The following is a 25,506-nucleotide window of genomic DNA, read 5'->3' on the forward strand; positions in this document are numbered from 1 at the left end:
AATACTGCTCATCCCATATCCTCTGTTATTTCCTGACTCTCTCACCCCTCTGTTTAGAGGTTTTGTTTCTTGTCTTCTGTCTCTTTGCTGCAGTCTTTTCCATGGTTTTAAATTTCAGCCGAAATGTGTCGGTTTCGGTCAAGTTTGACACCGAAAGTACATGGATTCGAAATATTACATTGTGTCACCGAAATTTCGGCAAATTTCGGCCAAAATTTCGTTGAATCAGTAATTTCAACCGAAATGTAAATTTGGAGTACTGAAATGCATTCAATGCAGCCAATGCAGCCACAAAAGTCAACAAAATTAAAAAAATAGGTTGTTTTTCGTCATAGATCTCTGCCCAAAGGCATTTGATATATAAAATAAGGAAAAAATGATTTACATCATTCAATGCATGCCACAAAAGTCAAACAAAAAAACATAAAATAGGCTGCTTTTCGTCAGAGATCTCTGCCCAAAGCAATTTGATATTTGAAATAATCAAAAAAATGATTACACCAATGCAAGCCACAAAAATTAAAAAAAATCAAATACACAGCTTGTGTTTTGTCAGAATCTCTCTGCCCAAAGCCATGTGACATTGATCTGAGTATATCTTAACTATAATGATTGTACCCACCCTGTTTTAACTGGGATAGCCCCTCTACTGTAAAAGAGTGGTCATATATACACAAAAAAGGGCTGTCCCAAGTTAAAAAAGGGGCGTACATATCTCTTAAAAATCACCAAATTTATTACTGTAACTGGGACAACCCCCTTGTTTACTTGGGGCAGCCTACTCCAATGAATATTTATTACTTTTGTTTAATACTAGAGGGGCTGTCCCAAGTAAAAAAATGGGGATGGAAAATGATAACACCACAACCATATGCCCCCTTTTTTACTTGGGACAGTCCCCTCCAGTGTATTTATTACTATTGTTTAAAACTAGAAGGGGCTGTCCCAAGTCAAAAAAGCGGATGGGAAATGATAACACCACAACCATATGTCCCTTTTTTACTTGGGACAGCCCCTCAAGTGTATTTATTACTATTGTTTAAAACTAGTAGACCTGGCAAACGGGTGGGTTGGGTCGGGTCGACCCGCGGGTCATGCGGGTGCGGGTCACGCGGGTTGCGGGTCAAAATGACCCGCATTCCTGCGGGTCAGCAACCAGGTGACCCGTACACAGTGCGGGTGGGCTGGGTCGACCCGATTTTTTTTTTTTAAAGTAAATTTCTTTTACAGAGAAGGCAATCTCAAGGTGAAGTTCTGGAAAGCTTCAAGGGGACCTTGAAGGTGGCTCGGATGGTGGCCGGATTGAAGGTGGCTCGGATGGTGGAGCCGAATAAAGAATCATGGTTGTAAGACAAATAAAAAGGAAATATAGCTGATGGTGGCCGGATCAGCAAGGAGGTTGGTCGGAGGTAAGGAGGTTGGTCGGAGGTAAGGAGGCGGCTCGGATGGTGGCCTTCTTCTTCCTTTGTTTTTGCTGGATGGTTGGAGGTAAGGAGGTTACACAGATGATAAATCCTAACTCTGTTACAGAGATGAGAAATCCTAAATCTAAAAAGCTATAAAAGAGAAAAGTATAAAACCGTAACTCCCTTTGTTTTTGCTTTTGATCTTTTGATCTTAACCTTTGAATTTTCATCTTTTTAAATAATAAAAATAAAAAGTTAAACAAAAAGTAAAATCCACAAAACCCGCGGGTTAACCCGACCCGATCCATGTTTTGGCGGGTTGGGTGACCCGCGGGTCGATTTTTATGGGTCACGAAAATTCTGACCTGTGCCCGCAAATTTGCGGGTGGGCGGGGTCGACCCGCGGGCACGGGTTGGTTTTGCTAGGTCTAAAAATTAGAGGGGGTTGTCCCAAATAAAAAAGGGGATTGGAAATGATATTACCACAACCACTGCAAGTGTTTTATCCATTCAACCGTTAATACATGGTTGTGCTGATATGATTTCACTAAATGAAAAAACAAAAATTACCATTTTGTGTTAAACCTGCTCTTGTTTTTCAATTGGGACAGCCCCCACTAGTGTATTAATGACATCTCCTACACTATAAGGGGCTGTCCAAGTTGAAAATAGGGGACTGTTTTTTAAGACATGAGCTCATCTCACAAGATGTTCACATTCTTAAACAATTATGGATGACTCTCTTGCTTATGTGATGGTTTCTAAGTGTATATTTATGCTTGTTTGAGCATTGCCTGAAGTTTCATTTTAGAATTTCATCATTTGGATATGATTCCATGCATTTCCATGATTTCCACCGAAACAGAAACCAAAAGTTGAAAGGAGCGCCAGGTAAAGGCCTCCTATTCAAGAAGCAAGGGCATATCAAGGTGGAAGGTTTCTATGATGCAGATTGGGTAGGATCTCCTGCAGATAGACGATCCACCACGGGATACTGTACCTTTGTTGAAGGCAATTTAGTGTCATGGAAGTGGTGAGCTTATTTGGTTGCGTTCTCTCCTATCAGAGATTAGTTTTCCTCCATCCTCTCCAGCTCGGCTTTATTGTGATAATAAAGCTGCAATTTATATAGCCACCAATCCTATCTTTCAGGAGAGAACCAAGCACATAGAGGTTGACTGCCACTTCATTCGCCAGAGAATACATAGAGGCGAGATTCATGTTTCCTTCACTTGATCCATGAACCAGCTTGCAGATGTTTTCACTACGCCCTTGAGTAATACTAAATTGAATGACAATTATAACAAGCTTGGAATGTATAATATATACGTTCCAGCTTGAGGGGGAGTGTTAGAAGTGTATGTAGTAGCCTTAAGGGCATAATGGTCATTTTGTATGTGCTCCCTTTATGTAAATACATTAGTGGAGGGGGAGCTCCCTCTCACAACAATCTTCTCCCATCTTCTTCTTCCCACACTTCAATATATATATATATATATATATATATATATATATATATATATATATATATATATATATATATGAGGAAAGTGTCTCTAGTCTCTCCCCTAGATAAGCTTATCTACTCCTCCCTTTAAAAAAACACAGTGGGCCCACGCTGTTTGGATGATCCAAAGCATTCATTTGATAGGTCCTAACATAGATAGGGTGTGCCCAAAAAATCAGCACCAAAGGGTCATCCTAGAACTTCGTTTTGTGGTGCCTTGTGGTACCCAGAATGGACACATATAAACGTCCACGTTTATATGCGTCCATTTTGGACACGGTGTGCCCAACAAAATGAAGTTCTAGGATGACCCTTTGGTGCTGATTTTTTGGGCACACCCTATCTATGTTAGGACCTATCAAATGAATGCTTTGGATCATCCAAACAGCGTGGGCCCACTGTGTTTTCTTAAAGGGAGGAGTAGATAAGCTTATCTAGGGGAGAAACTAGAGACACTTTCCTCTCTCTCTCTCTCTCTCTCTCTCTATATATATATATATATATATATATATATATAGAGGAAAGTGAAGCTACACCGCCGGCTTAAAATACAATGGGCCCACATTGTTTTGGTGATCCAAAGAATTCATTTGATTAGCCCTTACATAGATAGGGTGTCCGCCAAAAATCAGCTCCATAGGATCATCCCAACCCTACGATTTGTGGAGGCAAAAATGAACGTGTAAAAACCTTCACAAATTTGTCCATTTTTGCCTCCACAGTTTGAAGGGTTGGGATGATCCTATGGAGCTGATTTTTGGTGGACACCCTATCTATGTGAGGGCCAATCAAATGAATGGTTTGGATCACCAAAACAATGTGGGCCCATTGTATTTTAAGCCGGCGGTGTAGCTTCACTTTCCTCATATATATATATATATATATATATATATATATATATATATATATATATATATATATATATATAGAGGAAAGCGTTCCTGAGCTAGAGCTCAGATAAGCTTATCTGATCTCGAGCTCAAAAACGCATGTGGCCGCACATTTTTGGGGTGATCCAAAGCATTCATTTGGAAGTCCCTTCCATGGATAGAGTGTGTACCAAAAATCAGATCAATAGGATCATCCTAACCCAATCAAAGGTGGAAGGAAAAATGGACAGACACTGTGTGTCCATGTTTCTGCCCATTTTTTCCCTCCACAAATGGCAGGGTTGGGAGGATCCTATAGGGCTGATTTTTGGTACACACCCTATCCATGGAAGGGCCTTCCAAATGAATGATTTGGATCACCCCAAAAATGTGGGGCCACATGTGTTTTTGAGCTCGAGCTCAGATAAGCTTATTTGAGCTCGAGCTCAGGAACACTTTCCTAACACACACACACACACACACACACACACACACACATATATATATATATATATATATATATATATATATGAGGAAAGTGTTGGTGAGCTTAAGCTCACCAAACTTATAGTGAGCTTAAGCGCCCCAATCACATGGGTCCCACATTTTCTGTGGTGATCCAAACCATTCATTTGCAAGGCCCTATCATAGATAGGGTGTGTACCAAAAATCAACTCCATAGGATCGTCCTAACCCCTCTATTTGTGGAGGACAAAAATGGGCAGATTTGTGGACAAATAATGTCTGTCCATTTTGACCTCCACAAATGGATGGGTTAGGATGATCCTATGGAGCTGATTTTTGGTACACACCCCATCTATGTAAGGGCCTTTCAAATGAATGCTTTGGATCATCCTAACAAAGTAGGCCCCAATGTGATTGGGCGCTTATGCTCACCATAAGTTTGGTGAGCTTAAGCTCACCAACATTTTCCTCTCTCTCTCTCTCTCTCTATATATATATATATATATATTATCGTGGAGGAGGGATGATCAACTCTCACGATTTCTCTATCTCTCTTTCTCTTCCACCATGTAGACTTCTAACAACTATAATCCATCAAGCTCACTCCAAAATGTGTAGGAGAAATATAAGCTGTTTATTAACGTTATGAATTTGATAAGGGCACATCTTGGAAATGCTTGATTCTTGACTGTCCAGCTGGACCTAAGCATCATAAGTGTGGTGATGTAGAGAGCATCACCTCATTCTATGAATATGATCATGTCACATCTTGGATCTATTAACGTTATGAATTTGATCAGGGCACATCTTGGGAATTCTTGATTCTTGACTGTCCAGCTGGACATAAGCATCATAAATGTGGTGATGTAGAGATCATCACATCATTCTATGAATGTGATCATGTCACATCTTGGATACATGAAGTTTTAAGGGGTATGTTGAGTGCCCAGTCGAGAAAGGCTTTTGCATCGATGTTTATAGCTTTTCTGTTTTCCACATTGTTGGTGGTATGTGAACTCTCTCACTCTCTCACTCTCTCTCTCTCTCTCTCTCTCTCTCTCTCTCTCTCTCTCTCTCTCTCTCTTAGAAAAAGGAATCTAAAAAACCCAAAATTCATGGGTCATTATCCACCTTTATAAAACCTTACATTAAGTTAGGTGAAAAGACAAAATTACACCCCTCACTTAAGCCCCTTACTTTAAAGTAAATCAATACCCTTTTATATCCAACTAGATTACCTTTAAGAAAAAAGACCAATTGAAAAAAAAAAAAGGAAGTCTCTTCTAATACTACTAATCCCAATCCTTAGTGGTTCATGGCTCACACTTCCATCATTGCCCCCTGGTTGGAGACGAACTCGACCTCAAGTTGAGTTGCTTCGTGACGGCAATCTCCTGGTCATCATACTTATTTAAATTTATAATGTTGAAGATGTTTGAAGTCTCCATGGCCTCGGAGCAATTAAACCATGACGAAATCACCTTCTGAAAGCTCTTGATGTCACTTGTGCCTGTCGGCTTGTTGGCTTGACTCTTATACTTCGAATTGTTCAGGTCTAGCTTCTTGCCCACCTTCACATGCATCTCCCGACGCATGTCATTATTTCTTCTCCATCAGCATTGATCTTTGCCATTATCAGCATCGTCATCAAACTAAGAAAGTTGGTATCACCCATAGACTACCTTGAACAAACTCTTTCCCGTAGATCTACCGTGTGAAGAGTTATATGCAAACTTTGCATGAGGTAACACTAGATCCCACTTTCTTTTTTGAATAACAATTATGCTTCTCAAAAGGTTTCTAAGTTTACTACAATTTATCCCCTTGGTTTCTCAATCCTCTACGAGGTGATATGCATTGTTATATTGTAGTTGTTTGCCTATCCTTCTCTACTCAGTTCGCCAATAGGGTCTGAGAAAATTTGAGTCCATATATGACGTGATCGTCCATTAAGGTAGGTTTCTATTTTCCATCACTGTTTTATCCTTGCTCTTCTCTTTCTTCGAACGGATCCAAAATAACTTTTACATCATTCTTAAAATGTGTATACGTATTTCAATACCCATCATGGATGATCCTACGTTCGTACTGCCATGACCTGCTCAAAAGTATGTGATAGACATCCATAAGCACTTTTTCGCACCACACCTCTCATCCTTATATGATTTACCGATGGAAAACAAAGCAAGACATCTCTAAGCAACTATTATCCTGTTCCCTTTTTTGAACCATTCAATCTTGTATGGCTTTGGGTGCTTTTCTGTCTTCAATTGGTATTTGTTGACTGTGTGTTGAGACACAATGTTCTCAGAGATTTCCACATCAATGATTATATTTCCTATTTTCCCATTCGTAGTGCATTGGATGTAGAAAGTGTTTGTAAGCAGCCAATATTCCGGTTCAGCTACCATGGAAGAAATCATACTCCTTAATATCATTAATACCTCGACATGATCATGCCACACGACCTCCTCATCTGTTGTCCCATGTAGCTTACTATCACAGACTGGATCACCAATGTCTTTAGGCTCATCTTCATCAGCTAGATTTACAAAATTCAGTTTGGACAATCCGATGATTTGATCAAATCAAAGGCATTTGAAGCACTTAGTAGTACCTCCTTGCTGATTTGCTAACTCTTGAATGACTGTGCAACTGCTTATGCATACTACTTTTTGTGAATTTAACTTGACGAACAGTTCTCTCAACCTATTTAATTCTTGATCGAGGCACCTCTATTATTTTTTCCCTTGTTATAGGAATCCCATGTTTCCTGGCTGGATATGTTTACTGTTGGCCTTGAGGATTTTATGTATTGGTCATTCCTTCCCGTGGTTTCATGTTCTTGCTTTTTGTGCTTGAATGACCTTGGTTATCACTTTGTTTCTTTTTCCCATTTGTTTATTTATATAATCATTTGTTGCCATGATGTATATCGTTTTTTAGCCAATGTAGGAAGGTCTCTCCAATGCCAAAAATATATTATTTTTCTTACACTCACAAGCATAATTAGCAATTTGATCTGCAACGTGGTTACCCTCTCTGAACTGATGTGTCATTTTAGGCTTCAAATCAAGGATAAGAGAGTGCTTGCCAATAGTTTTTAGTCGACCAGGGAGGATCCTTGTTAGAAACGATCATGTCAAATAAGACCCTACTATTCGATTCCCCCAAAACATTCAAGAATTGAAAGGCCCTACAATATCTAAGGCCATCAAGAATACTTCTAGCGTTCGCTTGGATGTTGCTTCCAACACCATAATAATGAGAACTCAAAGATAATCATGCCAGTATAATTTCTAATGATCCCACCATCCCCAGATAAAGCAGGATTGTCTTTAACACCAAATCAATATTCAATTTTTGCTCACCTAGTTTGAGCCTTTCCCAGCGCACGAGTAACTGTAAGACTTTTTGATGGTTCAAGAAACTTGTGTAGTTTATTGATTTTATTTCAATGCTGTATTAATTGTGTCATCGAGTATCACAAAGCTTCTCTTGCGGATAAAGGAGCTTGAGCATTTGTTTAAGTTAATCTATAAGGAGTTCAAGCTCCTTGGAGCCCTTTTCTTCTCTGAATTTTGAGGTTCATTTTCATTTTGGTCCTCTATACAATTCCCTCCTATAAATGTTCAATCAATATTTGTCTGTTATTCAAGGTCTAATACTTTTACAGCTTAGCTTAACTTCGTATTTTAGTGAGTGAAATCCAGTTATTTTCCTCTGAAGCTTGGTTATTTTTTTGATGTTGTTATAAAGCATCCAATAACACTTCCTATGGAAAAAGAGGAAGGATGAAGAAAGGGAGGAGAAGAAGAGAAAATTCGTGTATATTACTCCCAAACCCCATAAAAATGTTATATTTATTGTGTTCACTTAAGTATAATTAGAAAAGGTGCCGCTAGGGCCATCTAATGACAGGTCCCATCAAATTGAAATAAAAAACACTAATTATCATGAGATACTGACACTAATTAACGTAATACACTTCGTAGCTTTAGTGGACCCTATCTAAAGTTCTTCAACAGTCCCCTCAAGTTGGAGCACGGATAGCATCTATGCCCAGCACTGAACACACACCACTGAACTGAAATACACCCACTCCCACGCATGTATGAGTTAGCACATTTCATACATCTTCTATAATTGCTCATTTCTCCCCCTGGTATTGCTATTTCCCCTGTCAACAACTAAAACCCCTCTGCGACGTAATCGGACAGCACGGAAACACAATCCTCAAGAATGCATGCAACCCAACCCACACGAAAGCACATCAGCCCTTAAGATAGCACAATAATTCAAGTGAATATGCAGATGTCCCCTTGAGAATGCAACAGTCCAGGTTAGTAGTCCACTCCAAGACTTCATGACTCCACATGAATGAACTACACTACAATAGTGTATCACACTCCACAAAAGTCCACTCAAAGACCTCACAATGGTCAACAAGATGAGCACACAACAATCCACATGAAGGCTGTATCAGAGCCTATACAAAGGATCTGTAACATCCCAATTGAAGGCTCCAAAGAAGGCCACTATAGCCCACATAAGGGCTACACCATAGTTCAAATTAGCTGACACAGCAGCTTCAAAGTCTGCATGGGACAGCACATCGCATAAACCTCAAGCGTGGAAGCACAATGCACATACAAATGCATCACAGGGGCAGAAGTCCATTCACTTAAACTGCAGCCCGAAGAAATAAGGCATCACTCCTCACATGGCACAACAGCCCACAGAAGAAATTACATCCGCCACACGAAAGCACAGCATTCTGTACGTCAATAATAAGGTACATCATAGACCAGTTTTTATTAGCACAATGCAGTTGTGGTTTGGGCCAGCTAGGCAGTATACCCCACATGAGGGTTTTCCACAGTCCAAAATTAAAAGATGTAGCCGTGCCCACACAATGGCACAAGAGCCACGAAAGATGGGTCCAAAATTTCACAAAAGCTCAATAGTCTACTTCATCACGAAAGTGCAACAATACATAAAAAAGAAGTGCCTGAATCCGAACAAGAACGGTACATACTTCACAAAAGTGGCTCCATGGAATTATCTTCATAACACATCTTCCTCTCAGAATAATATAGGACACAACAGTCCAAGAAGGTCTCCACAATATATTTGTGCATAGAGGGAATAGTTGATGCCCTAGGATTTAAGGCAAAGATTTGTTTAAAAAACTTAACACAAATATGATTTTGAATGATTTTGGAGCACTAGGAATTAGATCTAGTGTATTGGATTTAGATCTAGGTACTAGGGTTGGTTCGAGGCTTTAGGTGTAGGATCTAGATCTAGGGTTTAATACTTGAATTCGGAGGACTATGATTAGAAAACGAGGGGTTTAGGGATAGACACAATTTCAAGCAGATGAAGGCATTTGCATAGCGCTGGAATTTCGAATAGATTGGAGGTTAGGGTTTTGAACTAGGTTTAGAAACTTTAAGCAAAATTTAATATTTCAAGTAAACCTAGGGTTGGATGTATAAAGTAGAGAAGGTTAGGATTTCTTGTTGATGCACATACCTCTTAAGACCTTGTTCTTATATGCATTCTAGATCTTGGATACGATCTAGAATGCTGGCTCTAATGCCATGTTGAAGTTCTGATAAATCATTCAAGACCTGGCTCTAAGCATTCTAGAATACTGGCTTTAATGTCATGTTGAAGTTTTGATAAAGCATTCAAGAGAACTTCATATGGAAGAAGAAAGAGAGAAAAGAGAGAAGAGAAAATCCATGTAGATTACTCTCCAACCCCACAAATTTTATATTTATAATACTCACTTAAGCCTAACTACAAAAAATGCCACTAGGGGCATCCTAATAATGGGCCTTATCAAATTAGCATAAAAAAACAATAATTAGGATGGAATACTAACTCTAATTAACATAATGCAATTTGTAGGTGGAGTGGGTCCTATTTAACTTCAGTTCTTCAGCATGTTTTATCTTTTAATATCCATTTGTGGGATTTTTACCTTGAGCATACCATTGTGGTTATTATTCCTTGTGGAGCCAATTTGACAGGATTATTTTTAAACATTAAATGCAGTTGCGACTTTTAATTACCACTTCTCATATTATTTGTTCGACTGAAGAAATATGCTTTTATGTTTTGTTTTTTTTTTTGGATTTTTATAGTCGTCTTCTCTTTTGCCATACCCAACAGGTACGTGTATTCAGTAAAGCACCTCCAAATTGTAGGCGATTTATTGTTGCCACAAATATTGCTGAAACATCTTTGACTGTTGATGGTGTTGTGTAAGGAAACTTGATTCTCAATTATGTTAGTTTACTTCTCTCTAGATTATTTCCCCCTTTTTTGGATTGATTTTCTCCAATCAAGTTCATTTTCTCGTATCTTGGTTAATCACACAGCACTATTTCAGTATTTCCTCTATTTCATTTGCATGTTCAGACACATATTTTTGATGTCTTTCCTAAGAAACTAGATAGAGAACTTTGTTGACAAACATCAAATGTCTCAAATGGAGAAGTCATTAAGAAAGATCTTGTATTAGACATATAAGTAATTCAATTTTTAAGAAACAACCTGGAAACTTACTGAATCTTGTTACGGAAAATAAAGTATTTATAAGGAAATAAGTGCTATACGCATCGGTGATGTTTGATTTGGTTAAAATTTCTTTCCTTTGTAGGAAATCTCTTTGTCTTGTAGTTGGATACTTGCTTTAAGGAAATAAGTGCTATACGCATCGGTGATGTTTGATTTCGTTAAAATTTCTTTCCTTTGTAGGAAATCTCTTTTGTCTTGTAGTTGGGTACTTGCATGGAGCAACCTTGCTTTATATAACCAACAACAATGTTAAAAAATATCCACCCAACGTGGCATCCATGTGTACCATAGTCAGAGCCAATACAACGCATGGCCAAGTCTTTGTATTCAATTATACGGCCACGGACACACATGCATACACAGATATATATTTACACACACACATGTATTATGTATATACATATATACACGTATATGTATAGTAAAATTATATGATGTCCATAGTTATTTTTCCAAAGAAAATAAGGGTGGAGAAAAGCAGAGGTGGAGATTCCAAAAATTGCCTCCTTTGGAAGTTCATAACCATTATTACTATTGAGTGTAAAATGCATGGCTTAAAAAGTAGGAAACAATGATGCAAAAGTCTTGACATATTGGATGGTTAGGATTGTCCGACACATGAGATTTTTGGTGTATGATAGATCCCAGCAAATGAATGGTTTGTCAAACAACTGAACCCCACATGCACTTTTACCACCAGCTTTTTTCCCTGGAATGATTTGCGTGGACTCCATGTAACTCACTCAGACACACACATATGTATGTATGTATGTATCTATATGTATATGGGATTTGCTTAGGGACCATCTCAGAAGGCATTTCGCGGCTGGGCTTTAGCATGTGAGATCAGCCACACAGGCTCAGATTTTGTCTTATTCATTTAATTCACCTGAGATGGCTGCTCTCACATGCAACAGCCCAGCCGCGAAATGCCTTCTATGATGGTCCCTAGCAAATCCATATTTTTTTTTGAAAAACGACAGATATATATTGTTAACTTACCAACTTCTCCAAAAGCTTAAGCTGTTTGAGAAGGCGTTATTTATTCTTTTATACTTTAACACTCCCCCGCACATGTGGCTCACTTGGCAAACACGTGGCACATGTGGTCCCACTTTGGGCTGATCATCGCATGTGGATTTTTGCTATCCGGGAGGTTTGAACTCGAGACCGTTGGCTCTGATACCATGTTAACTTACCAACTTCTCCAAAAGCTTAAGCTGTTGGAGAAGGCATTATTTATTCTTTTGTACTTTAACATATATTAAATTCATACGAAGATTACATAGTGGAGGGACAAGAAATCCCTTAGTAAGTACATCGTATGATGACCTAGGAGATAACTCTAGGTCCCTGGAGGAACAAAAATCCAAAAACTTTTCCCCTTTCCCCGTTCCCTTTACATCACACCCCAACAGAATTTCCAACTTTACGATCTATTCATGATTAACGTCCTATTCACGGGTGCCGCCGCTTCCAATTTCCATTTTCAGTGATAAGGTAAAAACTTCACTTCAAGCCCTTTCCCATCCAAATATCGCTTCAAGCAGCTAAGCTTTGTTAAAGAACGCCTTATCTCCCTAATTCCACCTCTTACAGTAGGGAGACCCTCCAAAACCCAATAATCCTTTCAACTTAGCACTAATAATAATACTAAAATAGTTAGAGAAACCATTAACGCTCCCAAACCCTGAGAAGCAGCCTTACATCTACCTTCCATCGTCACAGAAGCAAGGGGGTTTCAAAAACACCGAAGCACTCTAGGGCGACGCATGCCCTGGAGATAGATTGGGAACTATTCGGATTATTAGGAATCCACTCAATCTCTCTTTCCTTCGGATGGCTTCTTGAAGATGGCTTTATAGAGTAATTCGGTTTGTTTTTGAATTTTTTATCAAGGGAACAACTCCCAGGATGGCTCTCTGAACCTCAAAGACCGGCTCTCTGCTTCCACAAATTGCAGGAAACAAAATCCCGAGACTTGAGAATCATGCCAGAAAGGCGCGATCCGGTGATCCCTTTTTTGAGAATGCCCAGGGTCTTCTTTGGCGTTGGTTTCTAACCATCAGGACCTTTAGATTTAGATGGTCTAATTCGCTTTAATTCTTGATCGGAAAAAGGTCTCACTTGCCCGCACACCCCTTTTGGTGCTAATACAGATCCCAAGAGATTATCGTCAATCCTTGAGGGATCCATAACTTTGGGAGCCTTGGGACCACCGCTCTTTTTCATTAACAGGGATTTGAAATTTGAATTTGAATGGTAGGATCCCAAGGACCCAACTGTCTTTCTGCAGGGATTCCTCCACTCAGCTGGTAACCCATTTCCCGCCGCCGGGATCACTGGCGGCCTTCTACCATGAGATTGGCCCACAAGTGGGTCAGCCACTGGAGCCAGAATCGGCAGAATCAACGGACTCATCGGGTTTGAACTTGTCGTTTTTTGGGAGGCAGTGTTATGCGGCACCGATTGGGGCTCATTGCTTTCTAAGGATTGGGGTATTTCAATTCCAATGGTGAAGCAATCACCCAATATCCGAATCTGTACGGAAGGGTGAGATAACTTCCATCTAGGGGTTAGGATTTTAGTTGACACCAAGCTCATACAATGATCATGACTTTCTTTCATCCTTACTTCCAAAACCGGGCCAAAGATTTTTCCTAAAGCTTCCACCGTAGAGGTAGCCCAAGCGTGTAACGAAATTCCGTAAAAAATAACCCAAATTTCTTCCGCTCTCTGCACAAAATCCTTATGCCAAGCAAAAAGAGATAGGAACTGGCTTCCACATGCCTCGAGGCCTTTTGCCAGAACCCTGGCAGCCAAAGCCGTGGCGTCAAACATAAAAATAACTTCATCATTTGCTAGAACACAGGGTTTGGTGAGAGAAGGGATGCTCCAAAAGCTTTTAGCCCATTTCCAAAGTTCATCCAAGGTCCCATTGCTGCCCCTTCTCCTACCAATCAGACACGCCTTTAAAATGTCAGTCTGTATTTCCATCTCCTTCCTCAAAATAGATAAAGTCAAGGTCCCTTCCTCAACAGATGTCAAGATCTCCCCGGAATCAGGCCACCACTTACTCTCATCCTCAACACTAGTCGAAGGCTTCTGTGGCCTGTAGACATGAGTCAAGATTGGAAGATGAGCAATTATCTGTTTTCTCAGGTGACACCACCGGCATTGATTCCGCCATCTAAAGTTAAGGTAGTCAAAGATTGAGCAAAGCCAATCCCCAGGCCACCTCTTCGATGTTGGCCATTTAGCTGTCTTCCCCAGAGAAGCAGGATTCGTACCTGGAGTTGGGGATTCGCGAATCCCCGAATCGCGAATCCGAACCGTGATTCGATTCGATTCGATTCGAATCCCCGATTCTGGGGAACCCTGATTCCCAATTTTGGGAATCCCGATTCCCAATTTATGAAAACCCCGATTCTCACTTTATAGGAACCCCAATTCCCAGGCGATTCCCTGCAAATCCCCATCGAATCCCAACTCCCCAGCGACTCTCAGCGAATCCCCGACGAATCCCCGTCGAATCCCCGTCGACTCTCTGGCAAACCCACGATTCCCGCTTCCCACCATCCAAGTAGCCTTCGATTCCCGCTTTCGAATCCCGAATCGAATCCCGCTTTCGATTCCCGCCTTGGCAACCATGGTCTTCCCCATCTGCAATTCTCAGTTCATTCACCTTTTCTATGTAATTTTTTGAATTTGCATCTCAATGGACTTCTTCCTCTTCTCAATTCTGCAAAACACTAAGAAACTAGGCTCGGTTTCATTCTTCCAAACCCTAAATCAAAATCTCCTCTACCCAATCATGGAGCCCTTGCCTAAATGAGAGAACCGACCACCCTTGGCCACAGATCAGAGAGAGAGAGAGAGAGAGAGAGAGAGAGAGAGAGAGAGAGAGAGAGAGAGATAAGGAGAGGGAAAAGGGATGGTGGTGGGCTTATGGTGGCTCAAGGTGGTGGCTGCAAGCTCCCTTCCCTTTCTTCCTTTCTCTCTCTATGAAAAAACCCTAAACTCCCTTTTTTGCAGCCCCCCTTTTCTAAAAGCGAAAGTCCTCCCTGCAAAAACGTGGCCGAGGTACATGAATTTGTGTCTATATATATGTTTGTATATCTGAATATCTAGTTATATATATATGCAACATATGTATGTATCATTGTCTTAAAAGGAAAAAGTATCAGGTTAGGCATTAGCCCACTTATGTTGCAAGTTGTAAGCCTAAAGGCACGACGTGCATACCTCACAAAAATTTTTATTTTTAAAATTTAAAATAGCTAAATAAAAAGTATGACAAATAGCAAAAAGGTAAGAATCTAGACAAAATACGTGCTTAATTTTGCAACTATAAATCATCATTCAACTGACAATAATGAGTGCACGCCTCAAATATCTAACAAAAAAGATAATACAGTCCATAAATTAGATGGTTCCATTCCATGATGTCTTCCAACCAATTGCTTCTTGAGATAAAAATTGTTGCTAAAGAGGAAACAAAATTGATATCTTGGAATTTCTAAACTATAATAACTAATATGGGAAGTTTAAAGGAGCTTACTTCACATATAACTTTCCCAACACTGATTTTCAAAAATTTAGAATTTTTCTGTTGGTAAGAAAAAAAATGTATGTACATGTTCCATTATAGAGTCAGAGCAATTGATGGGGTTTGTTGCTGAGACATTGGTTTGCTTGATTGAATCTTGATTGGACTTAATTTGTTGACCATCCTTGTTTGGCTGCATATTAAAGAATAGGTTAACTTTTTTAGTGAAGCTTAGCAATAAGGATAATTCCTATTTGGGTATTCTGTTAGGTTTTCCATTGTTATCTTCAGTTTTTTTGTTAATATCAAGGTTGCCAAAGCGGGAAGTGAAAGGAAAAAGTGGGAAGTGATGGCTGTCCGGAAGGGAAAATGAGGGAAGTGTGAAGCAATGGGGTAGCAGTTAAGGGAAGCGAACAAGAATTATATGGGGAGTGAACATGAAGCATTGGAAGTGAAAAATTAAAATTGAGATAATTGTGAAAAATTAATAAAAATTACAAATAAATTGAAAGAAATCTATTTTCAATGTTTCTCAAATCTAAAAGAAAGTAAATCAAGCCAACATAAGTAAATCCAATACAACCAACTAAAGCAAATCCAAAACAACCATTAAATCCAAATTCCAACAAACATTAGAAAATTGCATGTAAATCCGAATTTCAATAAAAAATCAAATCTCAAAGTAAGTTCTTACTGCTAGAGTGGTGTAATTTACATACCCTACTAGGGGTATTTTAGTCCTTTCGTGTAAAACCCCAGTGGCTCATATATATATATATATATATATATATATATTATACTTTGAGAGAGAAAAGACCTTCTCTCTCTCTCATATGAAACCCCAAACATGGTATCAGATCCCTAGTCAAGATTCATAGAACCCTAGGTACTGCTAGAAGTAGTGAAGAAGAAAACACAAATTTTTTTTTTTTGTGGTTTTCGCCACCGCCGCCCCCGCCCCTCCCCAAACCCATTTTTGGTTTTTTGGCCTCCACAACCCCCCTTGGCTGCCGCTGCCCCTCCCTCCGGTTTTGGCTGCCCCCCTGTGCCCAACTGCGGCCTGCCTTGCTTGGGTGATTCCTCTCTTGCACCCTCTATTACGAATAGTAGGGATTATCAAGAAATTACATTCTATGGAGGTGGATGAGAGGCCATTTTGGAAAACACAAAAATCTTTCCTATTACGAATGTTAGGGATTACCAAGAAATCTCATCTCACAACGCCTTAAGCCAATGTAGGGAGATCTCTCTAGTGCCAAAAAAAACATTATTTTCTTGCACTTGCAAGCATAGTTAACAAGATGATCTGCAACTTGGTTACCCTCTCTTAACTGATGTGTCATTACAGTTTTCAACTCAAGGATAATAGAATGAAGCTCCTGCCAATAGTATTTAATTGACCAAGGAGGATCCTTGCCTCATTAGAAATGATCATGTCAATTTAGATCTTGCTGTTGAATTCCACTCAAACATTTAAGAATCCAAAGGCACCATTAAGAATGCTTCAACCTTCTGCTTGGATATTGCTTCCCACACCATAATAATGAGAGAATGCAATGATAATCCTTCCTGCATAGTTTCTAACGATTTTGCCACCCCAGATACCATGATTGCCCTTTGACGCCCCATCAGTATTCAATTTTAGCTCTCCTAGTTTGGGCCTTTGTTAGAACACACGAGTAACTCTAAAGCTTTTCGATGGTTTAGTGTAACGCCCTCTATTTTTCATTGTTATTTTCATATTGGTAATAACACCCTATTTGAAATACTTAAACCATGTTGATAATGACACCCTACTTGAATCACTTAATCACATTGGTAAAGCCACCCCGATACGAATAAATGGTGGGCCCCATTTAGTTGGATAACTTAAAAGAGATTAATTTGGAAGTGATGAGTTTTGATTTGGAAAACCAAATCTTTTCCTCACCTTGTTGTACGCACACTCCCAAGATTTGGAGAGTACGTACTTACATAGTGGGCCCGCCTTGTTTGCAATTTTAACACCCCTAAAATTAAGATTTAAGAGAGATAGAAATGACACCCTTTCTAATTTCTAAAACCCAATAGGATTTCATCATTTTAGAAGTAGAATCTAATTAGGAAATAAGGAGAGTTCTATTGGGAAACAAAAACCCAAATCATGGGTTTTATAAACCTACCATGCGTGGGTTTTCCAAAGCCTTTTTCACACGTCTCCATCTCTCAACCGAGAGACAAAAACGAGAAAGAGAAAGAGGGACAGTGAGATTGAGAGAGAGTGAGATTGAGAGTTGGACGAGAGAGAGAGAGAGTGGCGATCAAGGGTTCTCCAACAACCGAAAGAGAAGAAGAAGAGTAAGAAGAGAAAAGGAGCTAGGGTTACTTTCAATCTCAAATTCCAAATAAGTACCCCATGATTTCAGTTTTTCTTCAAGATTTAAAACCCTATTTGCAGCCATAAATAAGAAAAACCCCAAATCCTAGCCATGCAACTCATGCCAAAAATCACAGTGAATTTGTAACTTCTTTAATTTCATATTTTAAAGAATTTTCCTTCCGATTGAAAATCACCAACATCATCTTTCAATTTTTCCAAAACATAAATCATAACAAAAATCCCAAGTCACTACTATCATCATGAAGAAAATTAAAACCCCAAGTTTATACACAGGCAAGTCTCTATTGAATTTTTTGAGTCATCTTTAATACAATTTGAGATAGAATTTTAAGTTAATAGCACCCTTGTTGTGTGGCAGAACTGAGATTTAACTTGTGAAATTCATTTTGTAGATATATTATATACATCTTCCAGACTCCATCTTCATGATGTCAAACACATGCTTCTTCCACCATCGATACCCATTTTGATCTCTAACATGCATCTCAAATCAAAACTTTTCACTTTATATCCTGCAACCCAAGGAACAAGGAAGAAATTAGTCGAGACAGTAAAAAAAAATTTAATGTTTAGAAAGGAAAATAGTTTTATGAGAAGTGTTATACTCAACCCTTTTATTTCTCTTGGGTCACCCCTCCTAGTGTATCATTACTAGTTTTATTACTACAAGGGGTGGCTCGGGTAGGAATGAGAGGGGGTTGGATTATGTATTTAGTTATTACTATGGACCATCACAGATGGAAAAAATTGAAGGTCGGTCAATTCATGAGTATGCAGCCACGTTAGGTGAAATAAGTGAAGAACACAAAATCTGTTATAAAGTGAGCCTATGTGGCTGCGGTCACATGCAGTGATCAAATTGCGAATGGCGTTGTAGCGTTGATCCCTAGCAAAGGTTACATGGCATTCTTGGAGGTTTTCCAAGCTTTTTTCACCCGTCTCCATCTCTCAACCAAGAGACAAAAACGAGAAAGAGAGAGAGGGACAGTGAGATTGAGAAAGAGAGAGTGAGATTGAAAGTTGGACGAGAGAGAGTGGCGATCAAGGGTTCTCCAACAACCGAAAGAGAAGAAGAAGAAGAGTAAGAAGAGAAAAGGAGCTAGGGTTACTTTCAATCTCAAATTGTATTAATGAGGACTCAAAAAATCAACAAGGACTTGCCTGTGTATAAACTTGGGGTTTTAATTTTCTTTATGATGATAGTAGTGACTTGGGGTTTTTGTTATGATTTATGTTTTGGAAAAATTGAAAGATGATGTTGGTGATTTTTAATCGAAAGAAAAATTCTTTAAAATCTGAAATTAAAGAGGTTCACAAATTCACTGTGATTTTTGGCATGAGTTGCATTGCTAAGATTTGGAGTTTTTCTTATTTAGGGCTGCAAATAGGGTTTTAAATCTTAAAGAAAAACTGAAATCATGGGTTACTTGGAATTTGAGATTGAAAGTAACCCTAGCTCCTTTTCTCTTCTTGCTCTTCTTCTTCTTCTCTTTCGGTTGTTGGAGAACCCTTGATCTCCACTCTCTCTCTCTCTCTCTCTCTCTCTCTCTCGTCCAACTCTCAATCTCACTCTCTCTTTCTCAATCTCACTGTCCCTCTCTCTCTTTCTCGTTTTTGTCTCTTGGTTGAGAGATGGAGACGTGTGAAAAAGGCTTTGGAAACCCACGCATGGTAGGTTTATAAAACCCACGATTTGGGTTTTTGTTTCCCAATAGAACTCTCCTTATTTCCTAATTAGATTCTACTTCTAAAAAGGTGAAATGCTATTGGGTTTTAGAAATTAGAAAGGGTGCCATTTCCATCTCTCTTAGATCTTAATTTAAGGGTTGTTAAAATTTCAAACAAGGCGGGTCCACTATGTACGTACGTACTCTCCAAATCTTGGGAGTGTGCGTACAGCAAGGTGGGGAAAAGATTTGGGTTTTCAAATCAAAACTCATCACTTCCAAATTAATCTCTTTTAAGTTATCCAACTAAATGAGGCCCACCATTTATTTGTATGGGGGTGGCTTTACCAATGTGATTAAGTGCTTCAAGTAGGGTGTCATTATCAACATGGTTTAAGTATTTCGAATAGGGTGTTATTACCAATAAGAAAATAACAATGAAAAATAGAGGGCGTTACATTTAGAAAATATCTCAATGTCGCCAAGAGCTATCCCTTCCCAAGAAGAGAGCAGTTTGAAGATAGAGAATGAATTGACAAGCGTTTTCCCCAGAGAGTCACAGGCTCACAACTTTAATTAACAAACTTATTGGCTTAGAGGAACCCTCCATGCACCTATTGCTTCTCTCCTGCCATCTCTCTCATGCTATCAGTAAAGGAATGACATTCGGAGCAAAATCGAAAGTTGACTTTTCCTCTTAGATATCTTGTACCACTGAAGCAGCCTTGCAATGATGGATTGGTTCTCAAGAAGAGGCACACTATGATGGATAGAAAAGTAATACCATATAGATCTCGGCACATTACTGTTAATGAATACATGATTCAGCTCCCATTCGTTAGGCATGACACAACACATACACTTGGAACGAATAGGGATTAATATATCCTTCAATCGGCTATCAACAGGGAGTACGTTCGTAAAAGATTTCCAAATGAAGCATCCAATTTTCGTTGGAAAATCCCTCCAAATGAATGTAAACCACCTTCTCTAAGGAAATTTAGTTCGCATGTTATTCCATGCTGATTTAGTTGTGAAGTCACTTGATTTATCAGGAGTCCAGACAATCACATCTTCAGTATCTGTTATCCTGACCATAGATGCTTTAATAGCAAATTCCTTTCGAAATATTATGTTCTACTCAAGAAAGATTCCACGGTCGAGCTTCATTTATAACATCCTTGAACAGTAACTGCTGATTTAATTGCTCCCAGCTGGAAATCTGATTACTCAATGCGTTGTTACTCAGTCATTTATCATCCCAAAAGGCAATATTACCTTTCCCTATGTTCTTGTTTCTTTAGTACCTTTAGCGCTTCGTACACCTGTCATGTTTCTTGGATTATTCACAAGCGGGATTCAAGGTCTTATTTTTTGCAACTTTAGCTGCGGCTTATATAGGTGAATCCACAGAGGGTCATCATTGACTAGCTTCCAAAATAGTCTTGTTTTTTTTTTTTCATGGGTGATCCATCTACTGTTACTGATGCACTCATCTTTCATCAAAATTAAATCCATCCTTTAGTTGGAATCATCTGTCTTCCTTTTTGTAAGATAGAAACTTCCTCCTGTTTGATACTTGGCTTTCATAAAGTCACTCCAACAATTAGATTTGATATGCAGATTATTTTTACTTTCGATCTTGAAGGGATTGCTAACATCCTGCACTTCTTACACAGGAAATTCGAGAAATGCACTTCCCAAAAATGGGGAAGTTGAATCTAAAACACAGGAAATGTGCTTCCCACACTTGTTCAATTAATTGGAAGCTTCTCAAATTACACTTTGGAAGCACGATTCTGTTGAAGCATGCTTCCCCCACCTTTCTAGGATGCTCTTGAAAAACCTTGGTAAATAACTAAATATTATCTCTGTGTGACTTCTTGATTTTGAGATCCAAAATATTATTGAAAACCCGTAGAACATTTGAGGCCTTCACTGTTTCTTACAAATGCTTTACTAAGTGTATGTTGGTTACCGGGATGCTAGTGTGCCATATCAGAGTAAACTGCTGCTTGTCATCATGAATATGCATTCTTTTAAAACCTTTTTGTTATTCTATGCCTAAGTTTATGGTTCTGTCCTTCATTTACTTGCTTTTAGATCCTATAGGATTGCATGCATCGAGTTCTATCTAAGCATCTTTATTGGGTTCCTAGCCATGAGTTGGTTTATTTTTTACTAAACATGCTTCTCTTTTACTATAGGTATGTTATTGATTCGGGTTACGTGAAGCAACGACAATACAACCCCTCAACTGGCATGTATTCCCTTGACGTCGTGCAAATCAGCAGGTAAATAGTTGCAACAGTTGTGGTCTGTGCGAACAATTGTGCATCCATCCTTAATTTGTTCTGATGTGAAAATATTTTTTTGTTTCTGTTAATAAGTACTTGTAAGCATTATAGGGCCCATCACTTAAGTTTTGAATTATTGTTTATGTTTTATAGGATGGGGTCCATCATTAGTGTTTTTACTAATGACTTTGTTGTAATTAGTTAAAATTCACTTAGACACACACACACACACACACACACACAGAGGTTGTTGGCCTTTTTTTTTTTGGTTCCAAAAAGTATTTTTATTGAAAAAGTATTTCTCCTAAAGTTCGTGCAACATCTGTTTCACCGAACCAACCAAATGTTAGTTGTAACCATAGATAGCAAAACTTGATACGGCAAAAAAATGTGACTGGAAAAATTCAGGTTTAATACTGTATTGATTAAAAAAACGTAGTAAAAAAATACGGTCAAATAAACGGAAACAACAAAAATAGTCCAACGAAAAAACAATTTTAATATGTTTTAGTTTTAAAAAACGGATTAAAAAAAACGGGTTTCAGGTCTCTTTCCAAAAGAAATTGTGTCAATGTAGAGATGCCACACAAAGGGAACAGAAAAAAAGGGAAGAAGACAGGTCTTGAAGAGTAACCAGTTTTCTATAGATCCACCATCTTTATATAATAAAGCATCGTTTAATGTGGCTCTGATCTTAAGTCCCAAACCTTCATCTATGCGTTTACTAATTCCGACCTAGACATCGAGTGACTGCTTCTTGAAAGTGGGCTGTAAATCTTAACTTCTCAAAGTTTCTTTTTCCGCCTTAAATGATTCTTCAAATCCATCTTTTTCCATCTTGGATGTATTAAGGGTGTTGGATCAATTGAGCCTGTGAACATTTGTATACATTAGAACTTTAGAAGTCCCCTAAAACTCATAGAAAAAGGATTGAAATCAACTGAAAAAGATTGAAACTACTAGAAATGAAAAATGGTCGAAATCAAATATGAGAGCAAATTCCAACGGTGATGGGGCAAAGGAAATCAACTAAAGATGAACAATTAACGAAAGAATGAAAAACTTAGAGAGACAGAGGCTATTTTTTGTTTTGAATGGCTAGGCAAAGGCTAATTAAAATATCCCATTCGATTAGGACATACCACTATTGAGAGCATGGATTCGTTTCTTAGAGCGTGGAAAATGCGATCATAGAAAGAAGATTTTCACGGGTTTTGGATGAAAGGGGAGTAAGTTGAAGATGGGTTCCTGAGCGTTTGTGTGGATCTCATTTAACATCTCAATAGAATTACATTAGTTTCCTTGTTCATAGGAGGATTCAAGAGATGACAATTGATTGGTTGAGCGATGAGATCTGATTTTCAGATGTATTTTGTAATTTTTTTTTATGTATTGCAATCGATTTAATTTTCTAAGTAAAAAAGAGTGTTTTTTTTTAATATTTGGTTCATATAATTGTTTCTTACTTTTTTTTAGCAATTTCTGATTTTTTAAATTTAAATTTAAAATTTTAACTATTAAGAAAATAATTTCTGGTCGTCAGTGTTTTTTTATGAAATTAAATGTCGAGTCATTCACCATTTTGCCACTCATTTTTTTTATGTTGTGGGAACTCATTTTACCACTCATTTTTTTGATGGGATGGGGCACACCATTTTACACCTCATGTTTGATAAGGTAGAGCCATCCATCTCAACCCAAACCCATGCATATGGTGTGCCCATCATTTTACACCCACGACTGGGCCCACCATTTCTATCCAAATCCATGCTAGGGTGGGGCCCACCATTTTACACCATGTATTAATCGGGTGGATCTCGCCAACTCCTTTCAAATTCATTCAACAGGTGGAGCTGAACATTTTGATGGGGTGAATCCCATGACCCCCACGCAATCCCATATACATAATGTTGGAAGGGTCGTAACCCCATGCGAAATTGCCATGCGCAACAGAACTAGAAATCGCGTAGAATAAAAAATTTCTCGCCGATTTCGCCCCTTAACCCAGGAACCTAAGGTCTAGATGATCTGATGGTGATTCAAGTTGAAATATAAGACATAGAAATACCTTTTTGACTGACTGTAATATCAGCCTCTGCTTGGTCTACTCGAACGGCCATGAACGATCCGATCGCCGTGGACCCGCAAGTTGAACCGATGGATTCCTTCAAATTGCGCGAAGGGAAGTTGATGAACTTTTGTTCAAACATATGTACTGATCTATATCAGCATTCTTGGATGGAAATTTTATTTTTCTTGATGGAGCTTTTGTTTTTGCAAAGATATTGAAATAGAAAGCAAAGAACTAGAAGAACTAGAAGAGAGAGAGAAGAGAGGAGAAATTTTGGACGTTCCCCAAAGAAGGAAGAACATTTTTCCCAGCCAAAAATCAGTAGAAAACGTTCTCATATGTGTTTATATAGTTTTTGCTTTCCTCCTTTAAAGTTTCCAATTAATTCTCCTTCAAACTAGCTAATTCAGAAAACTAACTTTTTATCTTTTTCACTAAATAGAAACAAGATTTAATTGGATAACTTTAATACTAATTTGGACGTGTTTCCCACAAGTGAAAACACCTTTTTCCACTTTGAAAACCATTCCCAATCTGCCAAATCAAATTCCAAAAAAATCTCCTAAAATCTCTCCTACATTCTATATTTTTCCACTTTCCCGCTTTAAAGCTGCTGGCCAATTTCAACTTCATTTTTGGACTATTAGATGGCCGAATCTAGAAAAGTTATAAACTACAAAGTTGTTCGAAACGAGTACTTACACACTCATTTTTGACAAGAGGTTAGAAAGTTACGACTGTTTTATTAAAACGAGTCTATGAGCTTCCTCCCATCTAATGAGATAAAGGCTTCATCAATAATTCTATAATTTTCAAAATACACCTAAGTTAACAATTAACTCTTTTGGTATTCCAAATACGTCCTACGGTGTGTATACACCAAAAGAACTATATAAATCTTTTCCTTCGCATCAAATGTGACACAACTAGGCTGTCCGTGCAATTTAGTAAATGCGGGACCCTTATACAAAGGATACAAATGGGTCATTCGAGTTGTGAGTGGGATCGTTGCAGGGATCCGACAGTTGATCCTGCATAACTCAATGATGGGCCCCACTGCAATCTTGCTCCGTAGTTAACAACTATAATCGCATTGGATTAGTGGCCTCCATCGAGACGTAACCCTAAAGATGATAGTCAAATCATCATACCCTAATCACATCTAATATGTGCAAGTCCCTTCTCCATTCCACATCTATTGAGTTGAGTCCTACGGGGGTGGACAACTACTACCCCTGGGCGCACTCTTGGTATACCTTCCAGTCAAGCTGTTAGGGTCCGCAAATGCATTTGCAAAATCATTTAAAAAACAATCAAGTGTTTTAGTAAAACCTTTGATAAACTATTTATCAAATCCGCTTGGCCAAGCTATTTTATAAGCCTAGTGCTTTGACCGAAACTGTAGATGATATCCCCATACTTGGGGCGGAGAATTCCATGTCGGGTGTCACTATTAGCCTCGTGGGTTTGTCCAAGACTTTAGTACTACCCTCTGGTGTTCTCTAGAAGGACCACGATTAGATAGGCTAAGAGTCAAGGCCGGGCCCACAGACCAATATGACCCCTCAGGCCTAAGGACATGTAAATGGTCCTATCTGGTAGAATAGCCTTACTAACTCCTGTCCACAGGCTATTCTAGTGTGATCATGTTCAGTGCATAATCCCTATTGTCGCACCCACTCTCCTTGCTTAGGGTCTACTGCC

The 25,506-nt window shown here is 38.7% G+C and overlaps 1 protein-coding gene across 2 annotated transcripts in view; it reads left to right on the forward strand.

Moving 5' to 3' along the window:
* LOC143890042 (RNA helicase family protein) overlaps positions 1 to 25,506 on the forward strand; it is a 136,641-nt gene that overhangs the window by 39,318 nt on the left and 71,817 nt on the right. For both annotated transcript variants that reach the window (XR_013255107.1, XM_077394566.1), the window contains exons 7-8: positions 10,431 to 10,522; positions 21,642 to 21,728. Coding sequence is in view for 1 of the 2 variants with exons in the window: in XM_077394566.1 (XP_077250681.1) it covers positions 10,431 to 10,522; positions 21,642 to 21,728 (179 nt within the window). In the remaining variant the exon portion in view is untranslated. The remainder of the gene's footprint in view (positions 1 to 10,430; positions 10,523 to 21,641; positions 21,729 to 25,506) is intronic.

The sequence above is a fragment of the Tasmannia lanceolata genome, unplaced genomic scaffold (assembly GCF_043159265.1).
Source record: "Tasmannia lanceolata isolate RefF3 unplaced genomic scaffold, GAP_Taslan_0.1 ptg000013l, whole genome shotgun sequence".
NCBI classification, from domain to species: Eukaryota; Viridiplantae; Streptophyta; class Magnoliopsida; order Canellales; family Winteraceae; genus Tasmannia; species Tasmannia lanceolata.